The sequence below is a fragment of the Gossypium raimondii genome, chromosome 13, assembly GCF_025698545.1.
Source record: "Gossypium raimondii isolate GPD5lz chromosome 13, ASM2569854v1, whole genome shotgun sequence".
In the NCBI taxonomy this organism is placed as follows: Eukaryota; Viridiplantae; Streptophyta; class Magnoliopsida; order Malvales; family Malvaceae; genus Gossypium; species Gossypium raimondii.
In genome coordinates, this window is record NC_068577.1 from 52,598,052 (window position 1) to 52,614,523 (window position 16,472).

The 16,472-nt window shown below is 33.3% G+C and overlaps 1 protein-coding gene and 1 long non-coding RNA gene across 2 annotated transcripts; one reads left to right on the forward strand and one right to left on the reverse strand.

The window, feature by feature from the left end:
• Positions 1 to 8,402: 8,402 nt before the first annotated feature.
• On the reverse strand, positions 8,403 to 9,689 carry LOC128035998 (uncharacterized). The gene is made up of 3 exons (XR_008192744.1): positions 9,615 to 9,689; positions 9,052 to 9,137; positions 8,403 to 8,534 (listed from the first exon to the last, which is right to left on the reverse strand). It is a non-coding gene; the product is annotated as an uncharacterized LOC128035998 (long non-coding RNA).
• Positions 9,690 to 11,029: 1,340 nt separating this feature from the next.
• Positions 11,030 to 15,056, forward strand: LOC105782637 (sugar transporter ERD6-like 8). The gene is made up of 19 exons (XM_012607504.2): positions 11,030 to 11,312; positions 11,394 to 11,604; positions 11,702 to 11,764; positions 11,878 to 11,967; positions 12,197 to 12,256; positions 12,349 to 12,414; positions 12,502 to 12,567; positions 12,746 to 12,821; positions 12,940 to 13,004; positions 13,183 to 13,275; positions 13,352 to 13,432; positions 13,566 to 13,650; positions 13,761 to 13,804; positions 13,891 to 13,953; positions 14,025 to 14,084; positions 14,175 to 14,228; positions 14,327 to 14,386; positions 14,473 to 14,587; positions 14,738 to 15,056. The coding sequence occupies exons 2-19, from the start codon at positions 11,434 to 11,436 to the stop codon at positions 14,848 to 14,850; spliced, it is 1,425 nt and encodes a 474-aa protein (XP_012462958.1). The 5' UTR covers positions 11,030 to 11,312; positions 11,394 to 11,433; the 3' UTR covers positions 14,851 to 15,056.
• Positions 15,057 to 16,472: the final 1,416 nt, after the last annotated feature.

Below are 16,472 nucleotides of genomic sequence, written 5' to 3' on the forward strand. Positions count from 1 at the left end.
CTCAAATCCGACAACCAGATGCCCTACCGGAAGAACCAGAATTCCCGTCGGAAAAACCACAACTGCCACCGGAAGCTGGACAAATGAGGAATCCAACGCGTAACCGTCGATGACTGCTATGTGGCACTGAACCCGGTGGGTACGGAGATTGATTTTTGTATTTAAATTTATTTATACAAATATTTTGAATATTTTGATATTATTTGATGTAATAAAATAGAACTTTTTTTGAGTTATTACTTAAAAACCCTAAACTAATTTATTAAAAATTTATAAATTTATAATTTATAATTAAATGCATAATTTAATTGACAAACCTTAAACCCTTAACCTAAAAATCTAACCCTAACCCTTAACTTAAAAAGCTGTAACCCTTAAATTAAAAACCATAAACCCTTAACTTTAAAACCGTAACCCTTAAATAAAAAACACTAACACTTAACTTAAAAACCCTAACCCTTAACTTAAATATAATTTGATAATTTTACTAACAATTAATACAATTATTAGTTAATAATTTTACATTCACATAATGTTAGATTTGAAAAAAATGTTTTGATTGGTACTAACAATTAATAATTTGATATAATTTGATAATTTTACTAACAATTAATACAATTATCAATTAATAATTGAAAAAATATATATTTTTTACAATTACATTCAACTATTGCGATTAGGGCATGATCGACTTGTATGGCCTGGATTCCTACACTATCCGCACAACTTCTGTTGACTGGCTACTTCTCGGATATCCATATTGTTACGTATTCTAGTCGAGCAAGGTCGACCCTTTAGTTTGCGACGTAATTCTCTATCCGGTAACAGCTTAAAAGGAGCAAGAGATACGGGTGGCCACTTACATTCATCTGGGACCGGTGGGAAAACGTGTCTCCAGACGTTGTACATGTTTTCTAATTTGTACACTTCGTCTACATAGCTCATCGGATCCAGATGGAGATTCTGACAAGCTGCAATAATATGAGCGTATGGATAACTAAGTGCATCAAACATCCCATAGTCGCAAGTCCTATTTCACAAGTGTACACGATATTGCCCGCCAACAAAATCTTGGTGCGGTCTGTCAAACTCTGTCACGCGAAACCATAAGTTATCTCGATCGTGACACACTGTGTGCATGGTGTTTGCCCGCGCCTTGACCTTGTTAATTTCTTGAAGTACCTTACTGCACCATACATGGCCTCCCTGCATCTGACCTGCATAACTTGCTGCTCGCTTTGGAAATAGCGCCGCCAAACGAAATATGTTTCTCGCACAACCGATGTTATCGGTAGATAGCACGTTCCTTTAAGAACAGAATTTATGCATTCAGCTAGGTTTGACGTTATATGGTCATATCGTAGGCCGCCGTCGTATGCTTGTGCCCACTGTTCGAAACGTATGTTACAAAGGTAGTCTGCCCCTTCTCCGTTAATTGAACATAAAATTGCCAACATCTCGTGAAAACAGTCTTTATTTATTTCATACCCTGCCAATATAAGTTCATAGCGAATATTACATACCACTTCTACCAATAAAACTAATTCAAATTAACAAACGAAATAACACAGATATAGACTAAATACCCATGTTGGTCACTTGTCGTCGTTCTCTCTTAGATGGATATTACCTATAGTAGTTCGAAGCAACGTGTCTTAGGCAATATCGATGGTGTGCGCGCTGCCATAAGCTTCCTTGTCGATCAAATGCAGCTAGTATACCGGTGCCCCGATCTGAAATAACACAAATATTAGGTTGGGGACACACATGTCTCCTTAACCTAGAGAGAAAGAGATCCCAGTCATCAGACGACTCCCCCGGTGTTATTGCAAATGCAATTGGAAGAATTCTCCCACCGCTATCATGTGCCAATGCAAGTAATAGCCGATGAGTATACCTACCAAACATAAAGGTACCGTCAATTTGTACTAATGGCTTGCAGTATAGAAATGCGTCTCGGCATTGCTTAAAGGTCCAAAACAGGCATTTGAACACTTGGCATCCACGTAGCAATCGGCCGTTGTAGTACGCATGTTCTATTTCAAGGTCAGTGATGGCACCTAGGACGTATCTCTCTAGCATTTGACACCACTGTCATATTTCATTATATGAGGCGTCCCACCCACTATGCATCTTTTCCAACACCTTTTGCTTAGCTATCTAGGCCTTACGGTAAGAGGGCGTATACCCTATTTAGCTACAGATATTGACAATTAACATCGGCACTGAAGTCTTGGGATTTGTTTTTACCATGGGCAGTATCAAGCTAGCTAACATAGCTGAATCCATATTGGGATGATCTTGTGAAACACCTATAAACGGAGTACATTAAATAATGTAACATTACATAATAAAAGTATTATTCAGAAACCGTCAATATTGTACCTGCAGCACATGTATGTGGACCTTTGTACTTTTTAATCTCCCACAACCCTGTCCTTTTCCTTAACGAGGCATAGATTTTCCATGAACATGTACCGTCTTGCACTGCACACTTCGCCTCAAACTTATCAGATTTGGATTTAACGACGTGGTAGTTAACGCCGTTTGATGCTATGTTGTTTCAAAGCACCAATAAAACTATCCTTGTTGGTAAACTGATTACCAACTTCAAATTCACCAGAATCTAGCCCCGAACTTGTACGATCACACAACCAGTATGGTAGATCTAGAAACTCTAACGCATCATCTGCAGACAGATCGATATTATGTATGTGGGCGAGAGGTGAGTATGCTCTGAATCGTGAATTTTCTTCTTCATCTGAACTCCTTTCAGCATCTTCAGGTTTTGTTGGAATAGGCTCCGGTTCAGAAAATAAGCCAACTTCTGCACCATCGGGCTCGGGCTCTCGAGGTGGATCCACATCGGAGTCATCTTCTAACCTACAATCATCTGCAGAGTACGAGGTCCTTTCGCCGGTTGACGTCGTAGGGAGTACATCATCCCTTATTCTGGGCATTTCATAACGTCCCCAATTGGATGTAGATTGCCAAGCACTAGAACTTGATGCCGTTTTCTAGTACGTATTTCTAGCATCAAACATCGAGCCACCGACGTACATGTCCCATCCACCGACAGAGTATCTTGCAGGGGATGTGCATTTGACACCGCTACCAAACATGGGCTGTTCTGTGTTTTGTAGCTCGCTAACCGAGTGTCGGCTAAGGGGGGTGTGTACATCTCGAACACCGGTCACAAGTACATCATTTGGCGATGTAAATTGTACATATAACTCAATATAAGGTGCTCCACTAGCAAGATGAGTATGCACCATTACCTCCAAGCTACGAACACCTTTTATGTTAAACGAGTCATATGTCACCGGATCAACAGAAGAACAAAATCGATACGTAATAGACAGAACTTTCATTGGCGTCATTCTAAAAATTTTACGCCTAATTTTTTTACGAAGTTCTGTCAAATCTATGTTCTGGTTAAAAACCAGTCGCACCGTATTCTCGGACAAAAAAATAACACCATTCTCGGTGTGGCAAACCTCACCATCATAATAAATAACAGCACTAATACGTTCACTCATATTTGAAACTCTAACCTTTTTAGCCTCTCTAAATTGTTTCTGCTGTGACTTATGCATTTTGAGAACATTTTCTGCCTCATTTATAGCCTCAGGCCAAACATGCTACTGTAGCAAAAGCGCATCCATGAGGGCGCAATTTCACAAATTCTTCTCAAATAGCATCCTGCTAGAAGCGTTTTTATTCTATTTGCTCAGAAACGTCAACTCGAAATTATTTTTCCAGGACCTACTGTAGCAAAAGCGCGTCCACGAGGGCGCGATTTCACAAATTCTTCTCAAATAGCATCCTGCTTGAAGTGTTTTTTAAACTATTTGCTCAGAAACGTCAACTCGAAATTATTTCTTCCAATACCTACTATAGCAAAAGCGCGTCCACGAGACGCGATTTCACAATTTCTTCTAATAAAGCATCCTGCTTGAAGCGTTTTTTTATACTATTTGCTCAGAAACGTCAACTCGAAATTATTTTTCCAGGACCTACTGTAGCAAAAGCGGGTATACGTGGGCAAGACTTCAGAAATCCTTCTGATAAAGCATCCTGCTTTGATTTTATCTTAAAAACCCATAAACACGAAACGTAATCCAATTTTGAATAAATTATAATTAATTTAATTAGAAAACCCTAAATTTTAATCCCTTATTTGTTTACTTTTTTCTCTAAAACCCTAAAAATCCTAAATCCTAAAAATCTTAAACCCTAAACCCTAAAATCCAAAAACCTAACGTGGGAAAAACGGGCAAATCGCGTCCCTAGGGGTGCGCTATGTGGAAATAAATCACGGCCATGTAAGCGCGCTTTCGAGGACGCAATTTGTTGCCACGTCAGCAAAGCGCGCTGACGTGACCGCGATTTTTTGGCACGTCCCCTGACATCGCGCTGACGTGAACGCGATTTAGGGGAAAAGGGCCCATTTTGGTAAATAATAAAATATCGGGCCTATTTTGGTAAATTTAAAAAAAAAGTGGCTTTTTTGATATTTTTCCCTCTTAAATTATAATATGAAATTAATATAATTTAAAAATTGATGTTGCTTGATTAATTTAAAAATATAAATTAAACTTTTATAGGGAGGAAAATTAAAATAAAAGTAAATTAATGTTGGATGTAAAAAGTCAAGCCCCACTTTGTTGACATCAACATAATGAGCACACCATGGCAAATTATGAGTGTCATTGCCTTGGTAATCAAATGGAAAATAAGAAAACTATATAGACCTGTCCATGGGCCGGGCTCGGGAAATTTTTTTGGCCAGCCTCCTAGGCCCAAAATATGGGCCTGAAATTTTGTCCAGACCCGGTCCGGAAAAAATATCATAAGTCCGAGCTTGGCCCGGCCCGCCCTATTTTTTAATAAACATTAAAAAATTATTTTAAAAATAAATAAAATAAAAAATTTTGAAAGTATTTTAAAATTAAAAATAAAAATAAAAAATATATATTTATTATATTCGGGCTGGGCCGGGCCGGACCCAAGCCAAAAAAGTGGTACCTGAGGCCCGGCCCATTTTTTAAACGGGCCTCGTTTTTTTTCCCAAGCCCATATTTTGGGCTTATATTTTTACTCGAATCCTCCTATATTTCGGGCGGGCCGTCGGGCATGGACAGGTCTAAACTATAAGGATGAGAGTGAAAAAAAATGAGAAAAGTATTGGGGCAAGAGAGAAAATAAAGAAAAGTAGAGGGGGAGATCTGTTACGTTACGACAAGGAACGAGAATATGTTAAAGTAGATGCCGATTGCCGAACCACAATCCTCCGGGATAGATTTTCTCTGTTGTCAACCGTAACGTAAAGTAACCATTTTCCTTTTCTTTTTTTAAAAAATAAATATAATTAAGTAAATTGATAATTTGGAAATATAATAAATAATAGTAATAATATTCGGACAAATATATGTCCCATCCGGTTTGTAGTTTTGATTTTATATAGACTCTATATATTAAAACTTTATTTTTCGTCTAATTACAAAAGTTAAACAAGAATCCTCTGTCTTTCGGTTCGGTTAATATTTAAATCAATTACTTAAAATGTAAAAATTTTTAATAGTTAATCGAATTGAAATTTTTTCAAATATATTAACCAAGTTAAAATATTTTGGTTAATTCGATTGGTTAATTGAATTAATTGAAATTGATATGTTTTTGTCTTTTGGTTAAAATAAGTATAAAACATATAAAATATATTATTAATCTCTATTTTCTTTTATTTAATAGTTCAAAAACCTTAAATGGAGATGATAACAACAAATGAAATATTAGAAATACTACATAAGTCTTGAAAACAACAAATATTTCAATTAATTATCCGATTTCAAACCGAATTAACCGATAAGTGAAATTTTAAAAATCATTCACTGATTTCCGACGGATTAAATTCAACCACCGACTTAATATTTATTTAGATTATTTATTTGAGTTGTATTCTCTTGCCCTGTGAGTATTATATATTGTATTTGATAATAATTTATATTATATAATTTTTTATAAATTTATGTATTTGCATCATAGTCAAAGCGAAGGAAAAGTTTAATACGCGATTGACCATTAATAAATTAAAACAGATTCTTATGTTTTTTTTTTCTTTTATATTTTTGTATATATTTCAAGGATATTTATGATAATAAAAATAATAAAGCATAAATACAAAAAGCATGAACTCAAGTCAATGCTTTGATGCTTTTCTTGCCTTAATACGCAACAGTACTCAATGTTTGTCGGGTTAGATATAGTTAGAATTTATCATGAGTCAGGTTCGGTTGTGTTAATGTAAAAGTTTTAGGTTTGAATTTGGTTTGATTTGAAAATTGGGTTTAAAATTTTGTTTAAATTCTGCTCAAAAAAAAGAAAAAAACTAAACTCGAGGCCAACACGTTTGTATTAACTTTTGTGTAATTTTAAAGAAAAAGATATATCATATACTCTAAAAACATTAAAATAAATTTTTCCTAACAAATTGAAAATACATTAAAAGAAAATATTCATACTTAAATAATATTAAGATAGTTGCAACTTAACAAGCAAATATCTCTAAAATAGTAACAAAATTAATAATAAAACAAGAGTTATACAATATCTAAATAATAACAACAAAATAATAACAATATAATAGCAATATTGTACAGAAGCAAAATAACAATGAAAAAAAAAATGCAAATCCGGGTCGAGTGTAGGCAAAAAAACTCTTATCAGAGGCCCGGTTTATTTAGAAAATAGACCATATTTTTCTGTCTAAACTTATTTTTCGAGCGAGTATTTGGGCCTGGACGAGTGACCCGATCCATTAAGTAATCTAAATATAACTCATTTTTCCGTTTAAATATAATTGTAATTTGATTTCGTTATTTTTGTATCAAATTTGAGCATAAATAATTGGATTTAACTTAATTGAGAAAAAGATAATAAATTTTATCTTAAATGAGAACAAAATAATAAATTCTATCTGAAGTTAAATTCAAATTTAAAAGTTAAAACTTGATGGAATTGAATCGAATTTTAAATTTTTTATTCAATTTGATTCAATTACAGCCTTAAATAAATTATATTGTTTGTTTGTAACAGTAATAGATATTTTATGTTGGGTTTTATTTAGTATTTGAATAATGGTTGATTTTGGAGTTAATTTTGGATCCAACTCAATTTTTCAAGCCCATCTTTCTTTAAATCATATATAGGAGGATAATAGATTTTAGCGCATTCGGATTCATAGTTTGCTACATTAAATTTTGTACAAAACCATGAAAATTAACTTAAATTCAAACTAAAATTCTCGAATAATATAACTTTATATACATGCGTCTCTCTCTCATTCCATAATTATTTATATTTATATAAATTTTGATGTATCAATGAGTTTAGTACCAATAAAGGCTCATTTTTGAAATTATTTAGGGAAATGGCCCGTTTCTAAAATAATGATGGGTATGGATTGAAAACCCAAAAACACGTTGATGTGGACGCGTTTTCAAGGGATATCCCAGAAAAACGCTTCCATGTCATGCTTTTTTTCTTGTGTCAAGCAAAAACGTGTTGACATAGTATGTAACACCCCTAACCCGTATCTGTCGCCGAATTAGGGTTACGAGGCATTACTAAATATCGAAATCTCATACTTAACAAAATGAACCAAGTAACATAACTGAATATAAATATGTGTCATGTGTATGTATATATATATTTAAACCCTAATTTATCTCAGCTAATGATCAAAACAGTTTATACGTCAAAACATAGGTCATTCACAAGCCACACCAAATATCAATCATACTTTACTAATAAAATTACATTTTCAACTCATGCTTCGAATTTCAACCCTTTCATTAATATTTACCTAATCAAAATTTTATGTCAATCAAATACTTAAAACATCTTTCAAACATTTATCATTACATTATCATATACTGAACATATATCAAAACATCTATTTGTATATATACATTTCATTAATAAATTACTAACTATTCAACATAATACAAACGTAGATAACCTACCCTGTTTTGGACAGCATTAATATGCTCAAAATGGACAGCATTATAACATGTAAAAACAGCCGCATTTGAATATCATAGTAACATGCGAAATAATCACATTTTAATGTCTTTGAAACATATTTGTAGCACAATTGGGCAACATCAATCAGTCACCATTAAGACAATTATAAACAATCATTTAAACACATTCGAGCATAACGTAATATCCATATCCGAACCTTATGAAGTAAAATCAACAAACCTACTTGGACATCCTTATTATCACACAATTATATACTATATAAAATACTTCCAAAATGAGCTCAATACAAAGCATAATATTCACAAACATTAACAGTATTTTCAAGCCATTTTCGCATGGCTTTATATACACTAATTAAAATGTGCCATATTGAAACTAGCCTATACATGCCATTAGTCAAAAGTACAAACTTATAAAGTACCGAAATAGCGATCGATAGTGTGACAATGGTCCTGAATGATTCTCAAACTCGCGCTAGCTTTCAAAATCTATAAAACACAGGAAAAACAAACAGGATAAGCTACAAAGCTTAGTAAGTTCGTACTAAATATACTCAACAATTCATAAAACACAATCAGCAATTTGAACAATTTAATGTATAACTCATGATAATATCAAACCTTCCATAAGCTTATTCATATACTTATGAGCAAAATCTTAACCTTTTCTATTTGAACTTCATACTTACTTGTATATACCTGTACAAATTCATAACAAACTTAAATCTTCTCGTAACATTATAGAACACTCAATGTTTCACACACTAATTGCCAATCATATAGCCGAAGCTATTATAATTCCGCACACTAAGTGCCATATATAGCCGAAGCTATTCCAAATCGCACACTAAGTGCCATTAATAACCGAAGCTATCTCGATTTCATATTAAGTGATAAACATAGTTGATTTATCGTTAAACATGACCGTATTCTCGTGTACACAATTTATGCAATATCAAAACATTAAAAGCATAATTGTAACAATATTTATCACATACAATCTTACCTGAGATGCTAAAACGGCGATTCGAGTCGTTTAGTTGATAACTTTAGTTTTCCCCCGATTTAGGTCCGAATTTTGCTTTTCTTGATCTATATAATATCAAATTCAGCTTATTAAATCATTAATTTATTCAATTTAATTCAAAACACACATTTGAGCACATTTACACTTTTGCCCCCAAAATTTCACATTTTTTACAATTTAGTCCTTATTTATCAAAATCACAAATTACACAAAATTTCAATACACCCATGCTTAGCCGAATTTATTAGAGGTCCCTAGCAGCCCAAAACTTGCATTTATTTCACATTTCAACTACTCAATTTACACATTTCTCAATTTAATCCCTAATTAGCATTTTTATCAAAAATCACTTAATAAAATATAATAATCTATCAACAAATATTTAATTTTCATCATCAAACAACAAAAAGCTTGAATATTCATCAATGACATTTCACAAAATCATCAAAAATTTCGAAAATTAAGACACGGGCTAGCTAGTATACGAAGCAACAATCTCAAAAACGTAAAAATCATCAAAAACGGAATAAAAACGAACTTACAATTGAGCTTAGAAGTGGCCGAACCTTAGCAAGCTTGTTATGGCTTTCTCTTCTTCAACATTCGGCCAACAAAAAGATGAACATGCATGATATTTTTTTTTATGTTTTGTTTTATTTATTACATAACAATATTCAATTTACCTATTTACCCTTATGAATAAACATAAAAATTTTATAATGCATGTCCATTAATGTCCATTAACACTACCAATGGTCTATTATCATTATAAGGACTTTTAATTTAATTACCATTAACACTACCAATGGTCTATTATCATTGTAAGGACATTTAATTTAATTAATCATAGCAATTGAGCACTTTAAACAAATAGTATGCAACTTTTGTATTTTACGCGATTAAGTCCTTTTTTCAAATTAACTAACCAATTAGTAAAATTAAATCACGAAATTTTCACACATATCAAATAACATGCTGTAAATACCAAAAATAATATTAAAATAATTTTACGACTTCTAATTTGTGGTTTCGAAACCACTGTTCTGATTTAGCTAAAACCGAGCTGTTACATGGTCATGATTTAGTAAAAAGCGTTAAAGAGCACGCGCTTTTGACTGTATAATCCCCCAATGGTCACCTCCAACGGCTGTTTAAAATTCTGACCGTTGGGCAACAGTCAAGAAAAAAAGTATAAAACCCCCAACCCATTTTTTAACACAAAATACCAAATTTCTCTTTAATCAAAAAAGCTCTCAAAGCTCTCTAAATTTTTATTTTAGTCTGAATTAGTAATTTTTTTTTATAATTTCTAAGAAATTTGATCATGTTAGCAATGGTTCAGCAATTAATTTTTGATATTTATGGACATATGACAAATATGTGGATTAACTATTTTTCTAGGATATCCCCTAAAGCACATCCACGTCAGCGCGCTTTTGCTTGACACAAGAAAAAAACACTGATGTGGAATTGTTTTTCTAGGATATCCCCTGAAAATGCGTAAATATCAGTGCATTTCTAGTTTTTGAGTCTATACCCGTCATTATTTTTAGAAACGACCAATTTCCATAAATAATTTCGGAAATGAGAATTTATTATTACTAAACTCTGTATCAATGATATATTATAGAAAAATTGTATATTATTTTACGTCAGCGTTGTAATTATTTATGAAGTTCCTAGAGATGGTTTGCCTTTTGAATCATACAATAAGAGATAATGGGGGGATGAAGGTGGCATAAAATGTATGGGCAAAGATCAAAAGTTGGCCAAAAAAATACACAAAAAGCCATTAACTAGCCATACCGGGACACTTCTAGTTTTGTTGTGGGTCCAAAATCATTGACGAAAATGCAATCATTGCTGGCTCTATATTTAAAAGAAAATCATAAAAATATGCATGAAACCGACTATTATATGAGTAATCCAATATGTATCTTCACTTTGATATTTATGGACATATGACAAATATCTGAGACAGACCAGAGATATTTTTGTTCCTGGATTTTATCATTTTACAGCTTTGCTAATTCTATGTTCTCTTTTTTGCAAACCATATAAATGCATGATTTTGGATACTGAAGCATGCAAAAGCTGAAGCTTACGGACTTACCATTTTTGCTTTCTGGTCTATGTAATTTCTATCAAAATTTCATTGCTTAAACAGGATCATAAAAGATTCTCCTTCATTCATGTGAGCCAGTAGGAAAACGCAGGAAAAATAGAGAGGAAAATTGCAGGTCCCGCCGGTTTTAGTTTGTTTTTCATATTTCAGCTTCTTGCTTGATGCATCTCTTAGTTTTTTGGTCTTCTGTTTGCAGGTTAAGGACTGCAGTGCAGGGTAAGAGTTTCATAAGGAAGATGAAAATGGCGGACTCACAGGATATTGAGAAAGGATCAAGTGGCAGCTTGTATCAGCCGTTTTTTCATAAAGATGAAAAACAACAAAACTCTCACGATAATGGTAATCTGTTTATGGTTATTCTCTGCACATTTGTTGCAGTGATGGGCTCTTGTGAGTTTGGCTCAAGTGTAAGTTTCTCTATCATCTTAGCCAATTAACAGGCTTTTCAGTTATTGTTTGTCAATGAACTGATCATTTTTTTGTTGGGTTTTCTTTGTTTTTCAGATAGGATACTCTTCGCCTACTCAGCAAGGTATAATGGAGGAACTTGGAATGTCCTCTGAAGAGGTACATGAGCAAGAAATTAGTTTATCTCTTTCTTAATGTTACCCGAATTCAGGAGTGAGTTTTGTATATAAATATCCGCAACAAAACATTGAAACTTTGTTGTCTATTTGCAGTATTCAATGTTTGGATCCATACTGACTATCGGTGCAATGGTTGGTTCAATCTCTTGCGGGCGTGCTGCTGACCTCATTGGCCGTAAAGGGGTACTCATATCCGACCTACATCTAACTATGATTATGAAGATACGACCCTCTAAAGATCTGCAGAATATATAGAAATATTATGAAAAAATTGAACATATCGGTGTTGGAGACATGAACATATACATATGACATATGGACATATCCTATTACTGTATAATCATCCCATGGATTAAGCAACATTTGATCACTAAATTCTCTGCTTAAACTTTCTATTTTTCTGTCATTGCAGACTATGAAGATGTCATCAATCATCTCCATTGCAGGATGGCTCATAATCTATTTATCTCTGGTCTGTTTTTATGTTAAAAAATTCTCCATCAATTTCCATAACAGTTCTTACCTCAATAAGTTGCTGAATGAACCCCGTTCCTTTTTTTCCAGGGACCTCTATCTCTAGATGTCGGAAGATTTTTAACAGGATATGGGATTGGTGTTAACTCCTATGTGGTATATCTTCACTTTCTACATGAAATTTTAGGCTAATTGAGATTTTATTCTTGTGTTATATCCTCTTTAACACTCCTGGTTTTATAGGTGCCGGTTTTCATTGCTGAGATAACCCCAACACACCTTAGGGGGGCTTTATTAACAGTACATCAGGTATCAAAGTTGCTCGAACTCTTTTTACTTTCCCTTGAAGTGTTTCAAGTCTATTCATATCTGACACATATCCTTCGAACATATACCCATATTTAAAACACGACTATCTTCGAGTAACATTACTTTATGGGAGCCATTTTTTTTCTTTGATGATTTTACACTTAATCTACTTTGGCAGGTTGCTATTGCCACTGGTCTGCTGGTGGCATATGCAGTAGGTGCATTTGTTTCTTGGAGAACACTGGCTTTAACTGGTAAGTTAGTTACTACATATATTGTGTTCATGGGAAGATAAACTCTTAAATTAGAATCAGATTTTAGTCTTATTTGATTGTTTCATTTGGTTTACCTGAAGTTGATTCTCGGTTGCAGGAATGATTCCATGTGCTGTTATGATTTTGGGGCTATATTTCATCCCAGATTCCCCTAGATGGCTGGTAAGATCACTTTCTTACTGTAAAAACTAAAAACTAGGGTCCTCGAAGAATCATAACTCTATACCCATATTTGCATATGCTCTCGACATAGGCTAGAAACTTGAAAAAATGTTGCACATTCTTTAGTATCAAGAAGTTCATTGCTTGAAAATCATTGAGTGATTTGTGTGGTATACAGGCAATGGTTGGCTGCCAAGCTGAGTTCAATGCTGCACTTCAGAAGCTTCGTGGAGATACTGCTGATGTTTCAAGAGAAGAAGCTGAAATAAAAGTACTTAATTCAATCGCATTTTCCCCCTTTTTTAATCCTTATTTTGGGAATTGAGACTAATTCTTTTAAGTCATAGGATTCTTTGGTAACGCTTCAGCATCTTCCAAAAGCCACTGTGTTGGATTTGTTTCTCAAACGAAACTTACGTTTACTCATTGTAAGTATGGCAACACGATATTACGATTGTTATTTTACGGATTTCGACTCTCTCTGTCGTCGATTTCGCTTGTTTTCACTTATTTAATGCTTTTTCTTTTGTTTCCCTTTTATGCTCAACAAATGGCATACAGATTGGAGTTGGACTGATGGTGTTCCAACAGTTCTCTGGTTACAATGGAGTAGTTTTCTATGCAAACCAAATTTTTACATCTGCAGGTAATCTGATTTCTATATTATTATATAATGATTGGAGTTCGGATGATGACCGAATCCCAATACGTACAATGACACCAAGAGAGATATTTTATATTTTTCTCTCATTTCAGGAGTTCCTCCAAATGTTGGAAGCATTCTCTATGCATGTTTACAGGTTTCAATCTTTTTTTACTCTCCCTCCCATTCTCTTATTTTGACCCACTATCAATAACATAAAACCATGTTTCTTTGATCCTTCAGATAATTGTTCTTTCACTTGGTGCTGTTATAATCGATAAAGCTGGAAGAAGGCCTCTCTTAATGGTAGATAAATCTATAAAGATTGTTAAATAACTAATAAAAAATTCATATTAAAATGTGTATTTTTGTTTCAGATTTCTGCAAGTGGAATGCTCCTTGGCAGTCTACTTACTGGAGCCTCCTTCTGTTTGAAGGTATATTTTATCAAACTTACAATCTTTTGTTACTTTCTGAAATTTGTTTGATCATGTTCATCTCTTGACATACTGTATTTTCTTCAACAGGAACATGAATTGGCTTCTGATATGGGTCCCATGTTCACAATAATTGGCATCATGGTAAATCAACAAAACCATAAACTGGTTTCTTATTTTACGGACAGAAAAGATTGCAAATGTTGAGATTGAAACTCTAAGTACACATCCTGTTTTTGCAGATATATATGGGCTCCTATTGTCTTGGATTGGGTGGAATTCCATGGATTGTAATGTCTGAGGTAAACGAAGAACATGTAGTTTTTTCATTAGCTTTTAAATGAATTGATGAATGAGTAGGGGTGGTTAAGTTGAGATTGTGGTGCAGATATTCCCTCTCCACATCAAAGGCATTGCAGGCAGCCTCGTAACATTGGTCAGCTGGGGTGGTTCTTGGGTTGTTTCCTTCACTTTCAGCTTTCTCATGGACTGGAATTCATATGGTAATTAAATCTTCCTTTTTCGACACGATATATGATGATAAATATGATGTTCCAAATATATAAAAGATTTTCAAATTTAAATTAATCCGTGTCGAAAATGTTTGATGTATTGACCAGGTTTGGTTTGATCTTAATTTCTTGGTTTTGCAGGTACATTTTTGATGTTTGCTATATTCTGTGTAGTAGCGATAGTGTTCACCTGGAAGTTGGTGCCTGAGACGAAGGGACGTACCTTAGAAGAAATTCAGGCTTCCATGGAGTAGAAAATAGGACAAAGAATAGAATAGGATTGGACCCACTGATCCCATTGCTAGGGCAGTGTAGTCCAGTCCAACGAGTGTAGAAGAAGTAGATGTTATTTGAACTAGTGGAAGTGCGTTTAATTGTTGAAAATGTGGGATTGAGTTGATGGGTGTGCAATTCACTAAAAATAATATTTTTATGTTTAAATCATAAATAAATAGTAGTACAGAGAGTAGTATCGATCCTACAAAAATTAATTAGGTTGCGCGTCAGGCAGTTGTTATACTCACGACGTGTGACGGTATGTACAAAAATAAACAGGAGAATTTAAATTTGATAAAAGTAAAAATAAGAAAGATATTTGAAATCGAATTAACAATAAAAATAAACAAAAACAAAATTGAATTGAATAAACCAATGTGATGAAAATTTAGTTTTCAGGCTCGATTTTTGGTTCAAATTTTGAATCGATCATTGACAACAAGTTTTCTCCTTTAATCAATAAGTCAATTATAGCGATCGAGGATGCATAAGACCACCAACTCTTCCGTGTGTAAATTAATTGCGGGAACGCCAACAACTAACCCTTGCCGAATGAACAACTACGAAACACGCATCTACGATTGGTAGCCTTGAGAACTAGAAGGGCCCAACTTGAACCAACAATCTCAATTGCGTGGGTCATTTAAATCCGATTGCTATTTTTCTTGACGTATCCAACCAACTACTTAATTAAACATGTCAATATATTCTTCGATAGACCGAATACAACAAATGATTGTCTCAATTTTTTTAATTGTACGCCTATCAATATCGAATCAATGGATCCTTTTTGACTTGATGCCAATACAATTTTTTAAGATAATGATATCTATATCCTTAATAGAAGAAATAAAAAATACCGATATTAAATTTTTATATACAATTATTGAGTCTTACAATTTCGAAAACCAAATAAAAAACTAACCTAAAACTAGATAAAATAATTCATAAAATTAATAACAAATCAAAAGAAATATGAAAAGGATTAAATTTATTTGAAGCCAACAAACCCTTACAACCTTTTAAATGGAAGGAAAGGGGAACTCCTTGTTATATAATATAAATTATTAATGTATAAATGTTTTTTTTTGAGAGAATTAACATATCAAAATTTATAAAAAAAATATAAAATAACTTAAATGATTTAGGATGTAATTGCCCATGGGCTGGGTCGGGTTCGGGTTGGGTCAAGCAAAATAATTAGGCTCATGCCCGATCTGAAAAATGGGTCTAAAATTTTACTCAAGCCTGATCTGAATAAAAATGCTAAAATCTGAGTCTGGCTCGGCTTGCCCATATTAAAATTTTTTATATAAAAATTAATTTTAAAAATATAATACATCAAATACATTAAAAACATTAAAATAAATGTTTCCCAACAAATAGAAAAAAAAGTTAAAAAAATATACTTAACTAACACTAAGATAAATGCAACTTAGCAAGTAAATACCTCTAAAATAATATAAAATTACTAATAAAATAAGAGTTATTCAATATTCAAATATAATAACGAAATAATGACAAAACAATGAAAAACAGTAAAAAAACAGCAACAAATTTTTTTACAAAATCGCCGGGATCAAGGACCCAAAAAAAGCTT